The 26578-nt window shown below is 43.0% G+C and overlaps 1 protein-coding gene across 2 annotated transcripts in view; it reads right to left on the minus strand.

Annotated features, from left to right (window-relative positions):
* The window catches only part of Tmprss7 (transmembrane serine protease 7), a 36537-nt gene extending 28573 nt beyond the window's left edge, over positions 1–7964 (minus strand). Inside the window, exons 1-5 of one of the 2 annotated variants that reach the window (XM_038346458.1) lie at positions 7917–7964; positions 5517–5724; positions 3352–3482; positions 1498–1565; positions 251–444 (exon numbers count right to left, since the gene is read on the minus strand). In XM_038346458.1, coding sequence (XP_038202386.1) covers positions 251–444; positions 1498–1565; positions 3352–3482; positions 5517–5724; positions 7917–7964 — 649 coding nt within the window. Of the gene's footprint in view, positions 1–250; positions 445–1497; positions 1566–3351; positions 3483–5516; positions 5725–7916 lie in introns of those variants that run through there. The other variant, XM_038346459.1, reaches the window with a different exon arrangement.
* Positions 7965–26578: the final 18614 nt, after the last annotated feature.

The following is a 26578-nucleotide window of genomic DNA, read 5'->3' on the forward strand; positions in this document are numbered from 1 at the left end:
CTGAAGGTGCCCGAGTTTCAGAAATGATGAAGGAACACACTCTAATAAATATAGCTGTGTTCACGAGTCTCTGTTTCAGTCACACTGTGTATAGCATTTAAGAATTTCCCTCACCAATGATAGCTTCAATGCCCAGCTAGTCCTCTGCTCCTGGGATTGTAGAGGAGTCTATATTACAATGTTACATCTGATAATGGTGTCAGAAGTGATACAGGAAGGTATGCATAAAGGAGAATTACCCAACAATCACCATTTAGTACCACAGAGTCCATATCCACAGCCAGACCCTGCAAGCTCCCCACAGAGGTGCGGTTTATGATGCTGGTTTGGATGGAGTCCTTCAAGATGGCTGCCACACACTCCTCACAGAAGATGTGGCCCTTGGCGTGTGGCATGACAAACACAATCCAAAAGTGGACCAGGAGACCACCTTTGTTGTTACTGCTATAGAGAAAGAGAGAGAGAAGTGTTCAAGGATGCTGCTCTTAGAAAGTAAACATTCCCAGGAAAACAGAAACTGACAGATTCAAGGCCACTGAGAACATCCTTCAAAGGAACCTAATGCCCTTCTGCAGGTTGTCTTTGGTGCTGGTATAAGGACTGGAAAGAGAAAATTTCATGCTCTCTGTGTTCTAATCATTGGGGTGGATTCAAGTCTGGATGAATTATGCAATAGCTCCATCTGCACAGATTCTTTTAAGGGTTATCAAAGTAGTCACTGTCCACTGCAAATAATGACAGTTCAGTTCCATATCTCAACAAGGCTCACACAGAATTACACCTGCTTGTCCAGTTAGCCTGCTAATGGTCCAGTTCTGCACATGCACAAGTTGAGGACAAATGTGGTTCAAAACCACATGACTAATATGCGATGGAGCTAGAAACAGGGTCCAGTTTCCTTTCTAAACTGACCATGGAGTCTGCACTCGTGGTTGTGCAAATACAACATGGTTTGAGGTAGAAGCATATGATGGTGTTATGTAGTAAAGCACTCAGGAAACGGGAGCTAAGGATGGCAGACAAGCGGATCCCCTCCAAGGCTTCTCAGTAGCTTTCCTATGTTCTACGAGTCTCTGCATCCGTACGAAGGTAAGAGAAATGTGATTACAGTATACGGAACACAGCTTTTCCTAGTAAATTATCATTTACCACGAGTCTCAGATAGTCTCTAGTAGCCAGTCTGTCACTGAACATATTTTAGAAAGTAGTGGTTTGAGTCTTATTCTCCCTCCACCATCCATCTACCATGGTGGCTATGTCTGTGGCCATTTCCCCCAGAGGCACTGAAGTCAGGATTCCATTTGGGTGAAAGGAAGACTTGGTAGATATAAAACCAGACATGGTGTGGCAGCCTGGCAGATGGCTGGGTTGTTTTGCTAATGGGGTGTTCACCAACAGCAAATGGTTTCTGAATAGGGAAATCTCAGTCCTTTTTGGGCCATAAGCAGGATGAATGGCAAGAATGGTAAGAATCTCAGAGCGAGAGTCATCTGTTACCTGACGTCTGCAACCACAGACTGCTTATAAAATTTGGAGAAAGCAGATGTTGTGTAAACCAGGTTAATCTGAAAATAAAGAGATTAAATTATATTAATTCTTTCAACTCAGTTTCCTTAGAGCCAAGTTCCAACTGTTAATAGTGGGGAAAGCAGGCCTCAACCCAAAGGTTTCTCCAAACCTAGACATTATCTCCTGAATTTAATTAACTCCTCATTCCTGAAGCATCTCTTAGAACTCTTTTATTCTGCTGTGAATAATCATCAGTTGTTCTTACCTATTTATTTCTGCTTTTAAAGTCTGTCATCAAGTTTAACTTCTGAGTTCTTCCCAGTACTATATTTTTCTCCACAGATAACAAATGTATTGATCACCTGTTCCAGATCTGGTAATTCCCAGGACAAATTCCAGTATTAGCCACAAGGCGGCGCGTGGTGACCATAGTCGGGCCAACTGTCTCCCGTCAGCAGGTCCAAAATTCCATAATTGGCTCTCAAAGGAGACCTTTTTCAGTCAATATACCATCTTTGTCCTTGTTTAGTTTTTCCTAAAGCTAAACTCATTCTCCTCTCCAATCTAAATGAAAAGCACCCACCTTACTGCCCAAATCATAGAAATTCTATAATATTGTGGAAAAGAATACGAAGCTTAAAATAGCCCTACAGCACCAAAAATATTGCCTAAACCTACTGGGCAGCATTGGTTCGGGTTCACCCTGCCTACCTAGCAGGCATAACTTGAGGTATAATCTGTGCACCTATATCTGAGGTGAAGGATTCCCTGCTGTAGCTATTGGTCATCAGTAGGAAGCCATCTGAGGACTGCTGTCATTCTCAAAGCCCCTCCTCATTTCCCATTGCAGCAAGGTCCCTGCAAACCCTCTGCATTGCTGCAGAAGTCCAAATGTGCAGAAACCTCCCCATACTCGCCCTGTGCCAGGAGCCCTGAATGGACTTTTTTCTACTAGATGCTTTTAGGAAGTCATCTGGGAAAGATATCAGAAATATGCATAATTCATGGCAGTTTTGATTTTGTATTATGTTTGATGTAAAAAAAAAAACTGGGAAACAACTTAAGCATCCATTAAAAGGGGATTTGTTAACTTTGAGACTATTAACACTTGCTTTTAAAAGAATATTTGCTTGCATAGAAAGCATGAAATGCAATGCTAAGAGAAAAATACCGCACTAACAGAATAGCTGCTAATACTCCATTATTTCAGTGCCCTCGTGTCCTTGTAAGCCAGAATCAGAGCTTTTTCCCTGGAAATGACATTGAAAAACTGATGATCTTTTTAAAAATATACTTTTCCAAATTTTACTAATTTTCATAATATGTATTATTTGAATAAAAAGGATGTTTTGCTTTTGTTTTTTGTTTTGTTGTTGCTGCTTTTAAGTAAAGAGATGGTCAGTATAAATATGTAGAAACCACAAGATTAATCAGTGCGTTTGAACTTCAGAACTGAAGGATATTTTAGAGATCACATGATAGTCTCTATTTTGCAGAGGAGAAAAACGGGGGAAAAGCTGTATCCTTTTAGGATTACAAAAAGAAAGAATGTGGCTGTATCTTACAGTGAACATGGACTAAATAGAGGGCAGAAATGCAACTATATTTTAAAACACAGATGAATTCATTTGCTGTTTTCCTCCAGCAGCTTCCTTTTGGGGCCCTGCCCTCTATTTCCTAAACTCAGTGAGCTAGGATGTTAGGAAGCCCACCTACTCCCGGTCGCCTGCTCCCGCAGGCTCCGCCCTCCTGCTCCCGCAGGCTCCGCCCTCCTGCTCCCGCAGGCTCCGCCCTCCTGCTCCCGCAGGCTCGAACCTCCTGCTCCCATGCCTGCAGCCTTACCACTTGCTGTACTGTCTTTGCCATGGAGAGAAATTCCCTGGACTCCTTCTGCCGGTACTCAGGAAGAAACTCAACGTTGGTGATGCGGAACATCCCAACAAAATAAAAGGCGTCTTTGCTCTCTGTCTTACCTACAAAACAAGAGAAAAAGGCAGGCAGTGAGAAAATTGTGGCAGCTAAGCAACTCCTGATCCAAATCAGCAGGACTCTCCTAAAATGATTGCATCTTAGGCAGATACACGCTCCCGCAAATCATAACCTGTGAAAGTCAAAATAGCCTGAGTGACATGTTTTCTACTGGCAAATACTTAAAAGCAAGGTTTAAAGGTAAAAAAACTGCACGTCTTGAACTTCTTCCTAGTGTCTAGAGAGTAAAGAACATACACAAATTTGTCAATTCCATACCTGCAAGCTGTCAGATGCTAACACACGCACCATCACCGTTTGGGGTGCAGTTAGCATGATGAGGAAAGACAGAAGAAATCCCCCGACTCTTTGGAGCTTCCACTGAGCTGCGGGCTGACTTGTGTGCCTAAGATTGAGGAGGGAGGCCACGTTTCTGCACTATCCAACATATGGAGCATTTATCCTTACCAGCATGACCTTCGGCTCAGCATGGGCTCACTCCTACTCAAATCTGCTCTGAGAACTGAAAGGCTAGGTTTCTTGGCATGAACTTTGCTGACAGATGGACAGAGACAAGGCTGGCCGCATCTGCATGGACTCAGGTGAGAGAGGAATTGGAAGTGACTGGGGGAATTGAAGTCTAGTGCTCTTGCACCCCCTCACAATATCAGGGCTTGAACCCTTGCTAGACAAGCACTATAGCACCAGACTACAGTCTCTCTTCATTTCCAAGGTCTCTCTCCTCTTCCACAGCTCTCCATGGATTTTTTTAAGTATTTATTTATTCATTCATGCATTTCCTGCGAGGCTGGGAATCAAATTCAGAGCACTGTACATGGAGTCAAGTGATGGCCACTGCACTATGTTCCCATTTATTGGTCTTTCAGGATAATCTCACAAGGACAGCCCAGGCTGTCCTTCAGAACCAAATCTTTTTGTTTTTGCCTCTCAAGTGCTAGAATTGCAGTGATGCTCCTCTCCCTCTGAGGCTAGAGCACAGTGGCTCCCGTCAAATTCACCCACTTAGAAATGTTCAGACCCTGATTTGTAGGTGTTTTTATGCAGGTCCTATTATGAAAGCATGATTGCTTAAATTGTTAGCCATTGGTGATTGAATTTAACCTCTAGCTTCTCTCCTCTTTCCAATATGGTCTAGAATTGAAAGATACAGCCTGGCAATGCCATGGATCCTGTCTTTCTGGGTACTTTCAGGTACCAATCATCTTATCATTATGAGAAAACCAAAACAAAAAAGCAATATTCTTAGAAGTTCCGTATTAGCAACAAAGAACTGGACCATGATGAAATATGACAACAAAAGACACCCCCATCTCCTATCATTTAGGAAGTTATAAGAATGTCAGAAGCCTCGTGTCGGAAAGCAGGGACTGAGACCATAGGTTTGTGTCTTTCACTTCTGTGCGATTAAGTGTACTTTACATCAAATGTATCACACACAAGGGAATGCCAGTGCAAGTCAACCAGTACTATGGTTACCAGGATGAATCAGTAAGTACTCCGTAGGAAAGAGTCTAGCTGTCACATCTGCCCCCAAAGGATCAATCAGGTTGACAAAAGCATAGTTACAGGGGCAGAAACAGAACTGGGAGACAAAGATGTTAATATGAAAGGGGGCTCAGGGAGCCGGAAATTTAAGGTTGCCTAGTAACAGGCTGCGGGTGGAACAAGGAAATGAAACAGCTTAGTATTCCATTCATTTTTTAAGAGCTACAAATGCATTGCATTGAAGAGTGAGTCAACTCCCTTCCCATCCTCCACATCTGGGCATCCTCCACAGCTCCTTTCCCATCCCTCATCCCTTCTCCTTTTGTCCACTCTTGGGAAGGAAGAGATGGCGAGAAAGAAGAAATGACAGACAGTTATGGTGGCTTTCCTGTTGGCATCTCAAACCCCTTTTTGGAAGCAGTGTGTCTGTCTGGGAAAGATGGGAATTCTATTGAAGAACCCAGAGATGGCCTAGGCCTGCTGGTTTAGGCAGGGCTCATCCTGCCCCTAAAGGAATTTAAACTTTAACTTACTGATATAGAGCCACAGAAGAGTCCAGGCTATGACTGCCAGGATGAACAAAAATACCGTGAAGAGAATGATCTTATTCTGAACGTTCCAAAGGGCAACTCTCTTCTTGGGTTGCTTGCAGGACCTGGGTTTGCCAATGGGTTTTCGAGGCAGCCTTCTCCCCGGAAGCTTCCCCGCGGTGCTGAGCACCTGAATGGAGATGTTGGATATCTTTCAAAGAAAAGACAAATCATCGATTAGAAGTCATCTCAAGCTTGGAGTGACTCATGCAGAAGGCATTGGTGCCAAAAAGGCCTATCAGTCAAACCTGTGTGAGTGCAGTAAGTGGTTTTGATCAGTTACCAAATGGAGCTCAGAAAATCTAGACATTAGGGCTGGCAAAATAGCTCAGTGAGTAAAGGTGCTTGCTACCAAACCTGGTGACCTGAGTCTGAATCCTCCAGGCCAGTGGTCCTCAACCTTCCTAATACCACCACCTTTAATTCTGTTCCTCGTATTGTGATGGAACACATGACATAGTTATTTCCCTTGCTGCTTCATAACTGTAAGTTTGCCACTGTTAGGGATGGTAATATAAGTATCGGTGTTTTCCGATGATCTTAGGTGACCCCGTGAAAGGGTCACTGGATGGCAGAGGTTGAGAACCACTGCACTAAACCCACAGAAGCAGGAGAGAAAATTCCTGAGAGTCATCCTCTGACCACACACATGCACACTCACTTGTGCACTTTTTGAAAAAAAAAATGTATAAAGAAAAGGAGAAAGTAGACATTGTGCCAACCATAGAGTCAACCTCCTAGGTCCTCTCCAACCCTATTGAATGAAGCCGAGGAGCAGAGGTCTGATCACATAGAGCCAAACAAACAAAGGGATCTGAGGTTGGGAAATGAAAATGGTGTCCTGATGCTTGGGTTGGCAACAGTCTTCTTTGTGTATTTCTTTGAGGTCTTAGTTTTTAATTTGAGATTCAGAAGGGACTGGGCTTTGGGGCATTTGTTTTATTAGACAAGATCTCACCATGTAGCTCAGGCTGCGCTTGAATTCATAATTCTTCTGCATGTGTCCTAGGTGTTGGGATTACATGAATGTATTAACATGCCCAGATGTTTTTATGACTTTTAAATGTGTGTGTTATCCTGCTTTTCTCTTGTCTCTTATTACTTCTGTCCCTTAGCAAGACTGAAAATAAGAATACACGTAGGTTTCTCACAGAAATACATTGATTTCCTCATCGCAACTTTCTGACTGCTGGGCTAGGGAGAGAGAAAGGTGTGGTGATTTGTGTAGGCCTGGAGAATGGGACGCCAACACAATCGCTTTGTCACAGACAGCCACTAAACTGATCGGTGACTCAGTTTCTCAATCATGAATAAAAGAATAATTTTAAAGTAAAGCAGGGAATGAAGCCGATGACTCACTGGCTGGTGAAATTGCTGGTTTATGTGCATTCTATGGCTTGAAAGGAGGAAAAATACATTATTTAACTCTACCCTTCCTCCTCTTTTATTTTCGCCTCTACCTCCTGTCATCTGATTCTGTGAGTTCTTTAATAATGCATATGAGAGTTTAACTTCTTAGACAAAGAGATTTATACACGTCGGGGTAACTAAACTCCAGTGATGAAAGAACTTTTAAACACACATGCTCTTAAAGGAAGCAATGGGGGGGGGGGGGAGGGTTGAGGAAGAAATAAGCTCCCAACAGCTGTGTTAGAGTCTTCTCATCTTCTTGCTCTCTCCCTTCTTTTTTCTTCAGAGTGCCATGTCTTCTCATCTTTAATCCTGCCAATTAATGGGAAAATATGGGGCCAAGTACACTTTGCATTATTCATGACGCCCTCATTCTTTTTGCCAAACATCCTTGTCAACCCTTGGAATGAAACGCTGCTTGTGTCTCTCCTGGTGAAACTGAACTAGACAGACTTCATTTCATGCGGTTTCTTGAAGGGGCGAGTTTGTTCTTTTGGAAAGAAAATAAACCACTGTAGGATGAATTAAGTGTGGGGTCAAGCTACTTTCAAGCACAGCGTAACTCCAAAGGGGTAAAAGAAAAAAAAAACAGAAATGCCAAATTGTAGAGTACCAAGACTCAAGCTGGATCTTTGGGTACCAGAACGCAGTAGGGGCAGTCTCAGTTAGTGCTACTAATTAAAGTTTAAAGTGGAACTTGCGTAGAGATCAGGACACTTTCCTTGGGGTTTCTAAAAACAGGCACTAATCAATTACCAACTGCAGTCTTTTAAAATAAGCTCACAGTCACAAAATCCATTAAATACTATAAAAATTAAGTATTTATTTTTTGTCCTCTTAATTTTTACAGCCACATGAATGCATTTCACTAACAGGGTCAACAGTACACACTGTTCAAGTAGAGTGAGCAGGGGCTTCCCACTCTGCACTTACTTTCAGGTCTGAGGATTTGCAAGAAGCATCACCATTTCCCTTGTCCATTTTCAGGCCTCTGTGTGTGACCACGTAGAGATGTCTGCAGGCCAGCCAGTGTTCACTCACTCCTACACATGCTCGCTCGAGAAGAACTAAGCGACAGTCACTGTGCGCAGCTAGCTTACAGAGGAATGGAGTCAGCTTACCTCCCTGGGTCCAGTTCGGAAACTGAAGCTGCCTACTTGCTTCACTGTAAAGTTAAAGGGACCTAGCGCTCAGCATTTCACCCACAATGGAAGGTTTCTGAATGTAAGTCTACGATGAGCCAAAGGTTCAGTTCCCTACCAGGAATTCAATTCGACACTCCAAGTACATTGCTACACGTCATTAAGACTGAGATTAACCGAATAGACCTTTTCCTTTTGGCCTCCATGTGTCCTCATCTTAACGGTGATTTTGGAATGGTCATCCTGCTGTCGCTTCTCCTATCTGCCTTCTAAAACCTTTCTAAATCTATAAGATCAACCTCTTGGCTCAAACCATCGGACAGAGGTTTAGTCTATTTATGCTAAGAAGTCTTTACTGATTATACAACAGAAAAAAAACAAGTAATTTAACTGGATGGATGGAGTCTTGGGAGATATAAACTGGAAGGCCAAAGTTTGAGGATATCCTCAACTACATACAGAAACCTTGTTTCCAAAGAAAGTAAAAATTCCATAAACTTTCTGCCTGGTTAATACATCTCGCGAGCTCCTGAAGGAACCCTCTCCAACCCTGCCCTCAGCTCTCTCACCCTTAGAAATCTTCTACCTAGCAACCTTTCTCCCATCTCTCCCCCCATTGTTTTGGATCCTATGAAAACCTAGGAGCCTTTCTGATGTAGATTCCCTATAGCCATCTCTTTAATAGGAATCTGGATTAGATCTGCGGATGGAAACAGCAATGCTAGAAGGCAAGGTCAGAATTCCTCTTGTTGCTGAGGAAACTCACACAAGCTAACATGTCTTTCTCGGAGAGCCCCATCTGGGCATCATGGGGATGCTTTATAATTTAAAGGAACTAGAAGGTTTAAAATTAGGCCTTTTTAGTGGTTCTTTCTGATTATTCTACTTTTTTCTAGAATAAACTCATATTCTATTAATGTAGGCAAAATATCCACACTAAGCAGTGATCCTTAAGCAATGGTCCCTAAGTAATGGTCCCTAGTGAAGACTTTGTCTCTGACACAAGCTTAGGCAGACTCTCCTGAGCTCTCTTTTTAACTGGACTTTGTTCTTGGACCCTGTCCATCGCTTGTCTATCCCAGTCATGGAAAGGAACTTGCTACGGTGATTCTGTGGAAATCCCCATATGCTTGATGTAGGATGACTCCTGATATTTAGCCACATTCATTCTCTGCGCTTCTGTAAGCCTTGGCCTGCCTTGAGCAAGAATCCTCTTAGGTTAGTCATTGAGGATTCCCTCTACTGTTGATGAACTCTCTTAAGCATTTTCTGTCTTCTTGATCTGCACTCTATTCATTGGCTCTAACGACTCAACTGTCTTTCCTATGTTGCTGTTGAGCTCATTTCTATTCTGCTCTCTTTCCCTTGTTGCAATGGTGCCCAATAAAACCAGTCTTTGTAGCCTGCAATGAGTTCATGCATGAAGTGATGGTTTAATGAGAAATGTTCCCCATAGGCACATGGATTCAAACACTTGGTCCCTGTTTGTGGCACTGTTTGCAGAGGTATGGAACCTTTAGGAGTTAGAGCTTTACTGGAAGAAATATGTCACTGGGGATGAACTTTGAAAGTTTATAGCCTTGCCTTACTTCCACTTTGCTCGCTCTGCTTCAGGTTTGGGGTTGTAGATGTGATCGCTTATTTTTCTTCTCTAGCCACATGGGCTGCCATGCCTTTCCTGCCTTTATGGACCATTCCTCTGGAGCTGTAAACTAAAATAAACTGTATTTCTTCTTCACAAAACACTGTTGGTTCTGATGTTTTATCACAGCAATATGAAAGTAATGATTACACTGCCCTTCCTCTTTGACATACCTAAGAGGGAGAAGTAGCAGCCAGATAATAAGATGCTGCGCTGTGTGCCAAATGTAAAAACTATATGACCACCCACGGCTGCTTTTCAATCACCATTCCAACAATTGTCAGTGATAAAAACATCCCATCTTGGAAATTTTTTTTTTCTCATGGTTTATTTTTTTTATATTTAAAAATTTCCATCTCCTTCCCTCCTCCTCCCCCCTCCCTCCCCTCCTTCTCCCCCTTCTCTCCCCTCCTTCTCCCCCTTCCCTCCCCTCCCCTCCACCCATACCTCCCCTCCCTCCCTCTCAAGGCCAAGGAGCCATCAGGGTTCCCCACTCTATGCTAAGACCAAGGTCCTCCCAACTCCCCCCAGGTCCAGGAAGGTGATCGACCAAGCTGAGAAGGCTCCCACAGAGCCCGTCCATGAAGAACAATCAGAGCCCAGAGCCATTGTCCTCTGCTTCTCAGTCAGCCCCCGCTGTTGGCCACACTCAGAGAGACGGGTTTGGTCGCATGATCCATCAGTCCCATTCCAACTGGAGTTGGTGATCTCCCATTAGTTCTGTCCCACCGTTTCCATGAGTGAACGCACCCCTCTCGTTCCTGACTTTCTCCCTCATGTTCTCGCTCCTTCTGCTCCTCATCGGGACCTTGGGAGCTCAGTCCAGTGCTCCAATGTGGGGCTCAGTCACCTTCCCCATCTGTCGCCAGCTGGAGTTCCCTCACGGTCCTGACTTTCTTTCTCATGTTCTCTCTCCTTCTGCTCCTCATCAGGACCTTGGGAGCTCAGTCCGGTGCTCCAAGGTGGGGCTCTGTCATTTTCTTCATCTATCGTCAGGTGGAGGTTCTATGGTGATATGCAAGAAATTCATCAAAAAAATTTTTGATTAATTTAAAATCTAAATTAATTGCTATCACAATTGAGTTTTCATAATTTATATCTAAATATCAAGTGATTACATTAATTTTCAAGCTTTAATAAATGATGAGTGAATGTAGAAGTTAATTTGCAGAATGTTCAGTTTTATTTAACAAGAAGTCTGTGACACATGTTCACTTTAAGTTTTCTTCCTTCCTCCCTCCCTTCCTTCCTTCTCCCTTCCTTCCTCCTTCCCCACTTCCCTCCTCCTTCCTCTCTTCCTTCCTCCCCTCCTCCCTTCCTTCCTTTCCTTCTCTCTATCTTTCTTCCGTCCTTACTTTCGTAACTGAAGCTCTGGAGCACAGGTACGGCACCACCAAGCCCAGATAAGGATAAGTTCTTCAACTGCTGGAATCATTTCAGCTCACACTCACATGGGCTGGGTGCTTGTCTCCGTCTACTCCCGAAGGACTGCACAGCCCCACACCAAAACAGAAGATTTGGAACAACTGTGCTCATAGGGACTGCAGAGACAAGAAAATGGAATTTAAATGATTTCATTTCTAGCTTCCATGTGACCACTCAGGGTTAATTTGGATTAAAACTTCACTACAGTTATGCAGAAATTGAGCAGTGAGGTATTATGCTTTTACATGTAATATTTTATGAGCAACATTTATTTTGTTAATTTTACTCTTACTAATATGGTAATATATACAAAGCTGAATAATTTTTCCCATTTTCTACAGACATTACTGGTCCCTTGGATTATATAATTTTTTTGAAAAGATAATTTCAAAGTATAGAGAAAGAAGGTGTTAAAATATAATCCAGTCCCAATGGATACACATACAAAACACTCCCAGCCCTAATACTCTGGGATCGTTTACTCAGGAACAGGCACCTGAGTAGAGTTGGGCAAGGTGGTCCTCCCCAGGGAAGAGCACACTCATTGGTTTTTCCAGTGCCAAATGGTCAGCCCTTAAAGTACACATACTTAAAGTAACACTTTATGGACTCACAGGTTATATTTAGGAATATACAAATACATACATACGTACATATATACAATAACAATTGACTGAAATAGAAAGAGACCATGAATTTGAAGGAGATAAGGGATGGGGCACCAAGGAGGTTTTGGAGTTTGGAGGAAGGAAAGGAAAGAGAAAAATGTAATTAAAATACAATCTCGGCCAGGCAGTGATGGCACATGCCTTTAATTCCAGCACTTTGGAAGCAGAGGCAGACAGATCTCTGTGAGTTCCAGGCCAGTCTGGTCTACAGAGAGAGTTCCAGCACAGCCAGGGCAATGCAGTGAAACCCTGCCTCAAAAAACCAAACATGAAAAATAAACAAACAAGCAAAATATAATCCAGTTTGAGTGAACAGGTATATGTCAAAACAAGCGTGGGTGGCTACATGTTAAGGCTGAAAATCTAAGTGTGAATAGATTTATTGATGCTGTTAAGTTCTTTCAATGCAAACTTCAAATTTTCTCTTGCTAAAATGTTGGTGGGGAAGTGCTCATCTCTGGGAGTGAAATACACTAGACAGGCACAGAGCTGAAGAGAGGTGAAGGAAGCTGGGCTGTGAGGCAGACAAGCTTGCAGGCGCCTTGGAGAGCAAGCAATCTTTGACCTTGTTGGTTGTTTTTACTCTTAAAGTTCTGGCAGACTCCCTTAAATTCCAGAACACATCACCAAAGACAAAAAAAAAGGATGAAATGCAGGCTAGTGTTCCCATCAGAAGCAGCTTGGAAGACGGTCCTTGTCAGCCACAAAGGCCCTGTACTGAGGGAGGCAGTACCTGCCTGTCAAGCAGACAGCACACAGTGACCCGGATCCAAGAAGAAATATTTCTCCACTGGAGTCGGCAGTGATCACAGAGAACAGAAACTTAACCTCAATGTAAATTTGATCTGTGAAAGCCTTGCAAGTGTTTCTACTTTCCCCACCAAAGCTACTTGCGTGGTGAAGACTCAGAGACGACACCGAGTCATTCATCCAGCACAAGAAAGGTTCTGAGATCTTGGCACTGGAGGCTCCCAGCAGTGGGAGGTGACTCGTCCATCTTTGCCCAACTGCAGGAGAGGCCAGCTTTTCAGCAGCTGAGAAGAGCTTTTCCGCTACTCAAGCTCCGCTCCCGCCCTGTTATGATAAATGCACACACAGAGAGCTGCCATCTGATCGGCACTCACTGCTGAGCCCTCGGGACAGGGGTGGGAGTCTCAAGGTTACTCAGGTCATCCGTGATGTTCTGTAATAAACTGCTGGCTTCCTTTTCCTTCTTATGAGGACTGTGATCTTAATGCTTTGTGTCATATCCCATGGATCTGATTTAAAAAGCAAAGCATCTTTGATCTGGACTTCCCTGTCTCTTTAACTGGATTTCCTCCTCTAGGCCCCACCCACGCTGAAACTGACCTCTGTGGTGGTGGACTCAATACTGAAAAATTAAGCTTCCTAAAATGACTCCAGCATCACATTATTCCTTCACAAACAGAAGTCCTCCGTATCTGTTCCCCCAGCCCGCTGCTCAAGATCTCTCTTAGGGTGACAACAAAGCCCCATCTGTGTCCTTCCACCACAAACACTAACAGATTCATGAAATCACGCATTTCCAGTCTTTACCTGTCAACGCTCTCATCCATCCATCTGCTTATACATTTATGGCATGGCATTCGGTGACACATGTCGAATATCTTTAATGATAAAATATATCACTGTTCTAAAATAGCTCTCAGAGGAGGGAAAGGCATGTAGGCTGCTGATTACATCCCGAGGCGATGTGGCCAATCCCAAAGATGTGAAGATTAGCCTGGACCACAGAGGAGCACAGCATCAGCAGCCCTCCCTCCTGGCCTTGTGCCTCTGGCCCACTCTGCTTTCCAGGTTTTAACCATGCTCTACATTCTGCTTGTAGCGCTCCTGCAAATTTCTGCAACCCAGCCTACAACAATCTCTTGTTTTTCCTGCCTCAAAAGCTTTATGGTGCATCCTGTTGTTTGAGACGTCCATTATGATAATTCATCAAGCAGTACTCTACAGAATCTCTGACATTGTCTTATTTACAGATTGTCATGTCCTCTGCCTCTTCAATATCCAACAACGCTTCATTTCCTTCAAGGCAAGATTCTCTCCTAATGTCTTCCATACAATAACCTTGAAGGGGGTCAAGGAAAGAGAGACTTGACAGAATTTTGTTGAGTCTGGGATTTGGTTTCACTCTATTTACAAGTTAATAAATGAGCCTCTTACTGTTTCAGAGGTGCTGGCAAAAGACATAAGAGTTGGGCTTAGAAAGCAGATTAGCATCAGCTCATTTGTGTTGCTTCCCTTTGCCCCTTCAGTCTCACGGGAGCATGTCACAACGCCGTGCAAGTGGATGCTGCTGTCACACTATGTTCATCACAACGGAAGGAATCTCTGCTTGGGGCATGTATTACTTTCCCAAGAGACAATAAACATATGGTCGAAGATGAAGGTAGCACCTAGTTCCCCGAGTTTCACTACAAACATACCCTGAGAAGTGAAGAAGATGGAGGTCAAAACAGGCATTCTTGGCACTTACAGTGCACCGCCATCTCTAAACTTCCACAGCACCACCACCGCACACCGAGAGATTGAAAAAGCCACCGCAGAGGCTTACTGTCCCACAGTACTTGAGGACGGAAATCTGACATGGAGGTATGGGCAGGGCGATGCTTCCTCTGAAACTCTGGATTCCTGGCTTCTGATGGTTTGCCGGCCATCATTGGTGTTTATTGGATTCGCTGTCCCCATGGGAATCTTGCTGCTTCAGAAGTCATCAACCATGGTTAGCTATTAATCCTTGGAGAGAGGCAAAATGAAAGTGTGGCGAGCTAGTAGCCCTTTTGTTCTGGTTGAACTGTCCCACGACAATGCTGTGTGTTTCTCGTTAAATTGTTTTGTAGGAGAAGTGCTCAACTCGGTCTACACATGTGGTTGGATTAAGGTGCACTGGGGTTCTTCTTATTGACCTGCTGCCCAAGCTCAAGTGACAGGCATTGTGGCAGACAGATTCACAACCATTCTGACTCACAGGCTTAACCAGACAAACAGCTGGAGGCCCAGACTGATTCAGAGGAAGCAACAGTCTCACAGAAAGCCATGGCTCTCATGAGCTACGTAAGACTGCTGGCTCACAGCAGGAGCTGAACTGGCTTAATGCTTGGCAAAGAAAGATCTCTTCTGCATTAGAAAGTATTGATTTTGGCAATCGTGAAAAGGTCATAATGTTAAAAGGGAATGACAGGAAATGACTAAGAACATGAAAAAAAATGATGGAAAATGAAAATAATTATGGTACAAAGAATGAAATGAAACATGAATGCAAATATGCTGGGCCCAGAGAAAGGTCAAGAAAAATGAATAAAACTATCCCTCTAGGACATTGTCGATGGGTGCTCTGCGGCAGATACTAGCCTGGGGAGTAACAGCACTGTCAGTGAGGAGTCAAGCCCTGCTCAGCCTTGTGGTTGGCATTGCCAAGTTCATGGCCATCATACTGCTCCACGCGCCCCGCTTCAGTGTGGTTGTCAGGGCAACCATTCCACGGACTGTGTGCAGAAGCTGGAATCTGAACAATGCCTCATTCAGCTGCTTGCTCCTCACCCCAAAATGCACCCAGTTAGTGGCCTCAACAACTTTGATGTAATTTATAAATGGCAAGTAAAAAAATCCCAATACATATTCTACTTATTTCTTCCAAAGTCCAGATATTGGGATTGAAATTCATATACCTGTGTCAGTGATGTGTGGTGCAGACCGTACTCACCCTGTTCTCGCTTCCCAAAAGATGATCCATTTCAGAATTAAATAATATCTTGCTACCACAAACAGCTTTGATGGGGGGTTGTTTTGTTTTGGTTTTGGTTTTGTTTGGTTGGGGGTTTTTTGTTTTGTTTTATTTTGTTTATTTTTGTTTTGTTTAGTTTTTCCTGCCTTCACTAAAAAGTCACATAGAACTTGTTAGGGGTTTTTTTTTTGTTTGTTTGTTTTATCTTTGAAGTTATAGGTTCATCTTCGTTCCAGACAACACAAATAGCATCTCTGTGGGGTTTGTGTTATGGCTACTAAATAACTTTTCATTCAGCCCACTGGCCTCTCTTTCTAATTTTGCCTAAACATTAAAATACCCAGATGAGTATTGACTTATAGGGGTCTCTTGCCTGTCTCCTGCTTGCTCTTCCCATGAGAATCATAAAATAGGTTGATTAAGTTCATGGGCCTACCAACACAAGGAAGACTCCAATGGAGTCTTGCTGCTTCTTCAACAGGCTTCTGTCTCTTGGGGGTGTTTGGCAGCAATCCTTCCACTTTCTCTTTAGGTATGAAGGGCATGTGCATAGATGTCTCTGCTAACTGATCCTTCACTGGATCCACAAGACCAGAAGGAAGTCTGACTTAAATGAGAGTTTTCCACTTTCCCAAGTTGAGTTTCTCTAGAAGTCACAGCAGCGTCATCCACCCACCGTCACCCACGGCTGCCAAATCCCTTTACTCTGAGCTCGGGCTCTTGAGACTCACTCATCTGCCTTGGTGTTTGAGCAAAACAGCGGAGGAGGGAACTTGTCTACAAGTCTTGTGTCAAACCTTGAGAGTCATTCTTCAAAATCATCTAGTCAGGAGGAGTGGCTGTACAGCAGGGGCCTTTACTGCCTGGCTCTTCTCCAGACAAGTCTACACTAGCTAGGGGACGTCATGTTTCTTATGCTAGTTGAAGGGTAGCACAGAATCTGATGCAGACTGAGTGATTAAAAATTTGGGGTTTTTGTATTAATTATTAATCAGTTAGGTTATTTTATAGAACGTTGTCAAGATCTAATTCCATGGTCCTTGCTTCTTTTTGCCATACAGGGGAGTGTTGCAGGCATTTGCTTCTCAAAATTAAATGCTCACTTATCTTACCTCAATTTTCCCCTCTGGAAAAGATCCCAGAAGAAAAGATAATTTCCATAATATCTATGTAGCTTTGCAGGAATAATTCTGATCTAAAACCCTATGCTAAATTTTCTAATGTGTTAAAAGCTACATTAAATATTGTCTATTAATATGCACACAGGAAAGTCTTAAATTCATCCCTTGAGCTGGGTCCAGAGAAATGGACACATCTGTTTTTTACAAAGCTACAGCTGGAAGAAGTCTTCACTGTGAGTTTATACTGAGGGAAGATGAAGTGCTATCCAGGTGCAAAAACCATGTTTTTACCCATGTATTTCCTAGAGCCCAGATCTAGAATGCAGAAGGCGTCATTATATAGTGATGCTCATAAGGCTTGGGAATCACAATTCACAATTCAATTGTATTCACAATTCAAAATTCTGGGTGTTTTGTTGTTCTTCTTCTTTGTTTGTTTTTATTTGTTTAAGACAGGGCCTCCCTCTATAGCCTTGGCTGGCCTAAACTCTCTATGTAGATCACATTAGCCTCTAACCCACAGAGATCTGTCTACCTCTGCTTCTTAAATGCTGGTATTACAGATATGAGTCACCATGTCTGGCCCCCAAATTCATATTTATTCTCGTTTTCAAAGAATCAAATTATGTATGTTATAAGACCATCATAATTATTAATTATATGGATTATATAGAAATCTTGACATTCAATACATGCTAAATAAATATCTTCTATGGCTTGAATGCACATGTTACTCTAAAAGCCATGTTAATATTTACAAGCCTACCCCATACCCCCCAGAAATTCCCCAAATGGCCTTAAGAATAGGGCCTTTCACTACAGGGGAGGTTCTGGCAAAGACCCAGGACTCACTAAAGCACCGTTGATAGCTGATAGTTGTTAGGGAGGAAGAATTATTCTTTTTGAAGGTGTTCTGTGTCCCAGGAGACAGCCCCACCCCCATGCACATAATAGCAATACTAATTTTAATTAATGAGGTTTAATTTAAAAAATAAAGAGATGAGGTTTGTAGAGCAATGTGTTGTGGAGGAATATGGAGAAAGTTGAAGGGAGAATATGGGGGATGAATATGGTTATATTTCATAGTATACATATAAAATTCTCAGGAATAAAGAAAATGATAATAAAAATCAATGCTATTCATTAATGCTTATTACTTTTCCTGTAATAAAATTATATAAAAACAGAACATTTTAAAAATACAAAAAGGAATGGAACCTCCGAGATCTGGGAGTATGGGGTGGTTGGTTAAGTTTTCTTCTTGGAAAGATGAACAAATGACATGAATTCCCAGCACTTCATAGAAATACTACAGTGGTACACATAATTATAGCACTGGGAGAGACAGGAAGATTTGGGGGGCTTGCTGGCCTCCAACCTAGCCTAATTGAGTCCCAGCAAATGAGAGACCCTGCAGACAGTATTCCTGAGGGTGACACTTAGGTTATCTCTTGGCCTCCACAAACATAGACTCTCTCTCTCTCTCTCTTTCTCTCTCTCTCTCTCTCTCTCTCTCTCTCTCTCTCTCACACACACACACACACATACACACACTCACACACACACACACAGAGAAGAAGAGAGAGACTGACAGACAGAGAGATAGAGAATGAGAGACAGAGAGAGAGAATAGAATGAGACCTTTATAAGGTGATTACATCATGAGAATTTTCCCTCATGATGGCATTAATATTTATAATGAAAGAAATTTCAGACAGCTCCTCATTCCCCTTCATCTCTTCCACTATGTGAAGACAAAGGTTTGGTCCCCATCCAGGGACACTGCTGTAAAGCTCCATCTTTGAAGGTAAGAACAAAGCATGAAACTCCTTGATCTTGGAGTCCCAAGCTCTACACCTGTAAGAAATGCGTTTCCATCATTATAACTTAGCCAGGCTCTGGCATTTGTGAGAATAGCTCCATTGGACCTACGGTATCTTTTAGGTGAAAGTCCCACAGCCTCTTAGTTTGTTCTGAAACAGGATCTCTTCACAGACCATTAGTCATTCGTGAATCTGCGTGATCTAAGACCATTCCATTCCAAGACTGATGTAATGTTCTCTCAAAGAAGTATTGATCCAAGAATATGGAACAGAATGGATCTTTAACTTTATCCTACAGAAGGCCATTCAATATGTGTTTCATTAAAATAAAGGTCAGTAGGACAATATTTGCTCTAGACAAACGTGCACTCTGTGAGCTTTATCTTTGCCCTTCAAACTGGCTTTACCTTCTTAGCTCAAGGCTACAAAGCTGTCATATTTATCTTGAGAATATATTATAGGCCAGTGGTCACATCAGAGCTCTGGATTGTGTTGACAGATAAATCAATTAACCACATTTCACTTAGGTTCTTTTGCCTAAAGCATTCAAGCGGAATTCTCAAAACAATAATTTCTCTTCTGGTGCCATACTTTGTGGTTATTCTCACCAGTCAATTTTTTTCCAACCCTGCCATCTTTATGGGTCCTTTTAAGCATGAATTGCTCACAAATTTTATGTCCTATGGGGCAGACATAAATAACACTGCAGCAGGGCAGTAAGCCTTTGGGAATTTCTCTGCAGCTGCCTGTGGACCTCAGATTCCACTAATGCCCTAACTTGATGCCTTTTCAAATAGTCACAGTCTTTTTGAGAATAATCATTCAAATGGGAGTTGGAGAAATTGGTAGAGATAGACTTTGTGGGAGACACTGTAAATTGGAAGTGAGGATGCTAACTTGGTAATATTAGTCAACAATGGGTAAACACGGGCCTCTACAAGGATATTTCTTATGGTTTGATTTTCAAGAGTGAAACCCAAAAATTAGGGGATTAGATAAGAGCTGACATATCCATGCAATGGATTTCCTTTTCTGTTTGTGTATAGTTTTATTTCAATTTACTTTTTGAGACAGGGTCTTACTTTTAGCCAAGACTGTCTTCAAGTTCATGGCATCTTCCTTCTGCAGAGTGATGGAATTACAGATGTGGACCACTGTGTCCAGCATATCCAGTGGGTTTTCAACAGTAAATTGTGCAGTAGCTTCCATGTGGAGGTATTCTTCATGATGAACGGATAAGCTTCCTCATCTGATCTTACTAGGACATGGCACATGTCACATACATGCTAAGAACATGTCTGTGCTCCTTGTTCTTAAGAAGACTTCCTGCTGAGCAGATTGCAGCTGGAGGATACATACTACAAAAAGATCATGAGGGCAGAGAAAGTCAGGAGATGCTGTGCATGTTAGCTGAAGGCTATTAAAGTTTGGGGATTTATTTTGAGAATGCATTATAGGCTCAGAGCCAAACAGAGCTTTGATTTTGCTGAGTTATAAGCCAGTTAGCCATATTCCACATAAACTCTCTCACTTAAAATATTCAAGAGGGATTACAAAAACCATAATATAAGTACACACGTGCTAGCATAGGTAAATTGTATGTGCCGGTTATTAGATGTAGAATTAGTCTTCCATCAACCACAAATTACTAGATGACTTTGCAAAGTTCTAAGGCAACAGGCACAGAGTGGCTCCTAGAAACAAATGTTCTCTTTGAGGACAATTACCTCAGATTCTCACCTACTGCAGGCTATACTATAGGTCATTCTGAGTGGTCATAGGCCAAAGAAAAGATTAATGTTAAATATAGCCAACTCTTTTTCTTCTCTTTGTTGCATATGCTAGAACTGCCCTGTGTTGATGTGAAGATACCGATTTCTACAATTAGCAGCCTGTTGGCATCGCACAGAAAGCTAAGCACTCACCGCTCGTCTAACGTGTGGTTTTAGTGGCCACAGGAGAGGTATTACTGAGGACACTTGAGGTTTGCATAATGATTCTTTAGAATTTACTCTCCAGTGATCACTACCACTTGCAATGGGAAAGGATACATAGCATGCTAAATAAGAGTACAATTTAAGAGGGGGGAAAGATTAAAACATAGTCCTGTCTCTATCTCCATCCATTGCCAGATGAAGCTTCTATGGTCATATGCAAGATATTCATCAGTATGGCTATAGGAAAAAGCCATTTCAGGCTCTCTCTCCTCAGCTGCCCAAGGAACTAGCTGGGGACATCTCCATGGATACCTGGGAACCCCTCTAGATTCAAGTCTCTTGCCAACTCTAAAATGGCTCCATTAATTAAGGTATCTTCTTCCCTGCTCCCCTATCCACTCTTCCTCCATCCCAACCATCCCTTCCCCCAGGGTCTCCCCATTCTCCCCTCCTCACTTTTCTCTCCCCATCTCCCCATATCCCCTTACCCCCACCCCATTTCCACTCCCCAGTTTCCAATTTTTGCCTGGCAATCTTGTCTCCTTCCAATATCCAGGATGATAACTATGTTTTTCTTTGTGTTCACCTTCTTATTTAGCTTCTCTAGGATCATGAACCCACATTAGAGCGCTGGACTGAGCTCCCAAGGCCCAAATGAGGAACTGAAGGAGGGAGAACATGAGCAAGGAAGTCAGGACTTCGAGGGGTGCGCCCACCCACTGAGACGGTGGGGTTGATCTAATGGGAGCTCGCCAAGGCCAGCTCTACTGGGACTGAAAAAGCATGGGATCAAACCGGACTCTCTGGATGTGGCAGACAATGAGGGCTGACTAAGAAGCCAAGGACAATGGCACTGGGTTTTGATCCTACTACATGTACTGGCTTTGGGGGAGCCTAGTCTGTTTAGATGTGTACCTTCCTGGATCTGGATGGAGTGGGGAGGACCTTGGACTTCCCACAGGGCAGGGCACCCTGATTGCTCTTTGGACTGGAGAGGCAGGGGGAGGGGAGTGAGGAGAGGGGAGGGAAATGGGAGGTGGGGAGGAGGCGGAAATTTTTAATTATAAAAAATAAATAAATAAATAAACAAACAAACAAACAAATAAATAAATAAATCATAGTCCTGGATCTGGATCTGGTGGTACAGGCCTGTATTACAGCTATCCAGAAGCCTAAAGGAAGAGGCCCCCAAGCTCAAGGCCTTAACGGTCTTCAGAGAAATGTCAAGGATATTCTGGGTATGACTAAGTGTGACCCTGTTTCAAAATAAAAAGTAAAAAGAGGGCTTGGGATATAGTTCACAATAGAGTACTTGCTTAGCATGTTAGAGGCCTCAGCACTGCCAGAACAAAGGGCTTACCGGCATAATGCCTGCTGTAGTCAGTGTTCTATTGCTGTGAAGGCAAACCATGACTAAGACAGCTCTTTATAAAAGAAAACATTTAAAGGGGGCTGGCTTGCAGTTTCAAAGGTTTAGTCCATTATCATCATGGTGGGAAGCATGGCAGCACACAGGCAGAAATGGTGCTGGAGAAGTAGCTGAGAGTTACATTCTGATCCCCTGGCCAAGAGACTCTGGGCTGTTAATGGACTTTTGAAACCTCAAAGCCCATCCCCAGTGACACACTTCCTCCAAAGACCACACCTCCTAATCCTTTCAAACACTGATACTCCTTGGTGACCAAGCATTCCAATCTATGGGTCTCTGAGAGGGGCATTTTTATTTAAGCCACCACAATGCCATAGGCCTGTAATGCCAGCATTTGGTAGCTGGATGGAGGCAGGAAGAGTTCAAATTTGGCCTAGGCTACATAACTTGTCTCAGAAAAACAAAATCAATCAATCCAAAAATTGGAATACACTTTGGAATCCAGTCCAACAGCCGTTCTTTCAGACTGAATAAATAGTCTTCCAGGAACTGGAGTCTCTCATCTGAGAACCTCCTCATGCTTGGGAACAAAGCATCTTAGAAGAGGGGTGGCAGGGCCATTGCGTCCCTCATTGTTTGCACAATAGGAAGACTCTGTGAAAGAGAACCCAGAATCTACAGTACGTCAGAAGTTGACCCTGGCCCATTTAATAGGAAAATCAGCCTCCAAAAATTTCCAAAGAAAACAGATATAACACACACATACTCGTGATATAATCATTTCCAGGAAAATACAGCCATACTTTAAGCCTTAACCTTTATGCTTTACAGTAACCATGACAACAAAAGGTCTGAAGTCAGCAGAACTGTTCTAGTCTCGAGGACTGAATTAACAGTATTACCAGCTTGAAGTCATGGCAACTAAATGTATTAGCGACAGCACTGAATATATTATGCCACTAAAGCTTCCTGTGGATGCTAACTAAAGTGATGGAGCGCAGGCAAGCAGAGAGAAAAGCCTTATGAAAAGCAAGCTCTTCATTGTCATTGGCAAGAGATGACCTCAGTGCCACTTGTTGGTAGGTGGGGTACCTTGAAAGAGGAGAACCCTAGTCTAGTTTGTCCGCCTGGCACTAGGCTATTAGTTGCTCATTCATCCTTCTGCCTGACTTACCAACGCAGCAAGAAATAGGCCAGGCCCTCCCACTGCAGTCCGAGCAGCCTACAGATGACACCAGCTGTAAGCAAACATTTCAGTTCCTATAGTCTAGAGCAACTTTTCCCAAGGCAGGGGAAGGATTTATAAAGCTGAGAGTCAGGGTGTGACCTGCCTAAGTCTCGGGCAGACCTACAAAAACCACAGTGAAAAGTGTTGCACGCTGTGTATCTCATGCTGTGTTCCGACCAGGCCTCTGGTGCCAACGCTGGTGGAATCCAGACTTTAAAAATCACTTAGTGTGGTCAGGCAAAGGTGGCCCAAGCCTTTAATCCCAGCACTTGGGAGGCAGAGGCAGGCGAATCTTTGTGAGTTCGAGGGCAGCCTGATCTACAAAGCAAGCACGAGAACAGCTAGGATTGTTGCAGAGAGACCATGTCTCAAAAAAAAAAAAAAAAAAAAAATAGGGAAAAAAATCCCTTAATGTGGACTGGAGAAATCAGTGTTAGTGTGGCTCAGAGAGTGCCCAGCACAGCATCGAGAAGGCCCCAGACTAGCTTCTCAGCACGGTATAGATACAGGTAGTAATACACAGCTATAAACCCAACACTCTAGAGGCAGAGGCAGGAGGAGAAGGAAGATCAGAAATCACAGGTCAAGCTCGTCTACGTAGTGAATTCAAGGGCAGGCTGGGCTTCATAAACCCTGTCTCAAAAAAAAAAAAAAAAAAACAAAAACAAAACCATAAATAAATAAGTAAATAGTGACTTAAAAGCAAGTAACTTTTTGTTTTGCTTCAAGATTCTGGCTTTTAGTCGTCCCTTAAGGAGCTCTAAGATGAAATGAGATGTAAGCATAGGGGTCACAGGTATTTCCCAAATCAACTCCTTGCTCAAGTCCACCCAGCAAGGATTGTCTTGGGGTCACAGCTCTTTCCTCATTCCGTTGCACCCACTCGGTCCAAGCAGACTAGGGAGAGTCGCAATAAAGGCATACACCCTAATCAACACGGGATGGAAATCCAATCTGGGGCTCTCTCTGCACTAGGCAAAAACTACCTACCACACTGCATCTCCAGCCTGTGTTGCTTCTTTTAAAGCCCAAACTGAACCAGTGCTTGTGCCAGAGCTTTCTTGGTTAGAGTGAGCCTGCTGTGGGATGTGGGACCACTTCCTCGAGATGCCTGGAGGTCTACCAGAGACCCGTGCCATGACTCTCAGTTTTGAACATATCTTAAGAACGTATTGTTGGATGCCAGTCAGTGGTGGTGTATGCCTTTAATACCAGCATACAGGAGGCAGAGGCAAGTCTATCTCAGAGTTTCAGGCCTGCCTGGTCTATTGGTCTATAGAGTGAGTTCCAGGATAGCAAGGGCTGCACAAGAAACCCTATATCAAAAGACCTATGTAAGTATATTGGTTTGGGGATTGGTTAGCCACTATGTAATTTTATCTTTGTCTCTTCTCCATGTACCTACTCACTCACTTACTGGAACTAGTACAGATTAATATATTTACTTTATAGTTTAGGTTCTAAGCTAATATGGTTATTTATTTTGTGGCCCAAATAGTACCGGTTTTGGAGAATGGGCCCCTCCTTCTTCCAAACAAAAGGGTTCTCTTAGAACATGTGCCTTTCTCTGCATTTCTCCTCCTTTGCCATATAGGCCACATTAGTATTTCTAGAATCTTAGTGTTTTGCTTACTGTCACCTTGTTGGGCTTATTTGCCAGTACCTTTATATTTGAACAAGAATGGATTTTTCTAATTTATATATTTACATACACTTCCCACGTTAAATGGCATATTCCTGGTGATATATTTTTCTTAATGAAATAATTAATTATGCTCTCAATGTAGGTCTTTATTAACATGTGCTTCATTCTTGAGCTTCAAATTTAGTGAGCAGGCTAGAGATTGCTCTGTGGGTAAAAGCATTTGCCACAAAGGCCCTTTGAGTGCCACCCTCAAAATCAACGGTGGAAGGAGAGAACTATTTCTAAACATTGTTCTCTGAGCTCCATAGAAATGCCGTGGCATGCACATGGTCCTTTATCTCATATTACCAAATAATATCATTTTAGAAGTGGTATTCTAAATTTACATTGTCCAGATCAGCGGTTCTCACCCTGTGGGGTGGGACCCTTCCAGGGGTCAAATGACCTTTTCACAGGGGATTATGATGGAGGATTCCCATTGGCTAATAAAGAAACTGCCTGGCCCATTTGATTGGCCAACATTTAGGTGGGCGGAGTAGACAGAACAGGAAAAAGGAAGTGAGGTAGATGGCTCAGTCAGATGCCACTCCTCTCCTAAGTGAGACTGCCATGCCTCTCCTCAGGGAGAGAGATGCGATGAAGCCAGCAGCCCGGTCAGACATGCTGAATCTTTCCCGGTAAGACACCGCTCGTGGTGTTAAACAGATTATTAGATATGGGTTAGTCAAGATGTGAGTAAGAGGCTGAAAATAATGGGCCAGGCAGTGTTTAAAAGAATACAGTTTCTGTGTAATTATTTCAGGGCATAAGCTAGCCGGTGGCCGGGAGCTGGGCAGGATGAAAAGCAGGCCTGCCTGCAGCCCCTCACTACAGAATGGCGCCCAACGTGGATAACTAAATCCACAGAAAGCCTGAGAAATCTTGGGAAAGACTAGAGTAAAGCATGTTTTCTTGATAAAAGCATTTTCTCGGGTCTGAGCAAGCACTCTCATCTAAGAGAGGCTTCCTGACTCAGCTTCAGCTGAACCCTGCAGCTCATTAAGAGGTCCTGCCACAAAACACTTAAATGGTGTTGAAGAAAAGCTTTTCAGTTTTCAGCTGTAGCAGGAAAAAAGTTGTGCTGTTTTAAAATGCCAGCTTTCTGGGTCATCCTACCAGGGCAAACTCTGACTCTTTCAAGCAGGCGGTACTGACTATGGAGCTTTTGATTGTTGTTTAACACTGCTGCAGCTTGCTTCCTGGCAGGGACCTTGAAACACTGTAGAATTGTGGCAATGAACATGGCTCTGGCTGGTATCTCAGCCACAAGGCTGAAATAGCAGAAAGCTAAGGAATGGGCTGGATCTAGCTGTCAAAGTCACGGCTTTAGTCCTACCGATATTGTTTCGTAAATTAAAGACTCATGTGGTCCAAAAAGAGAGATATACAGTAAAAGAAAGATTCAAAGTCGAAGAAAATGTCTAAATGGTTTACTATGTGTTGGGAATATATGCAGGCTAAAGGTTAAAGTTCTTAAAAGTAAAAAAGATAGAAAGAGTAGTTGGGTGTATTAAAAGAATACAGTTTCTGTGTAATTATTTCGGGGCATAAGCTAGCCGGTGGCCGGGAGCAGGGCGGGATGAAAAGCAGGCCTGCCCGCAGCCCCTCACTACAGGATTACATATCAGATACTATGTCTATCAGATATTTACATTATGATTCAGAACAGTAGCAAAATTGCAGTTCTGACATAGCAATGAAAATAATTTTATCATTGGGGGTCACCACATGAGTTACTGTATTAAAGGGCTATAGCGTTAGGAAGGTTGAGAACCACTGGTCTAACCAGAAAATTCCTTGTTGAAACTATT

Source organism: Arvicola amphibius, chromosome 10 (assembly GCF_903992535.2).
Source record: "Arvicola amphibius chromosome 10, mArvAmp1.2, whole genome shotgun sequence".
Taxonomy (NCBI): Eukaryota; Metazoa; Chordata; class Mammalia; order Rodentia; family Cricetidae; genus Arvicola; species Arvicola amphibius.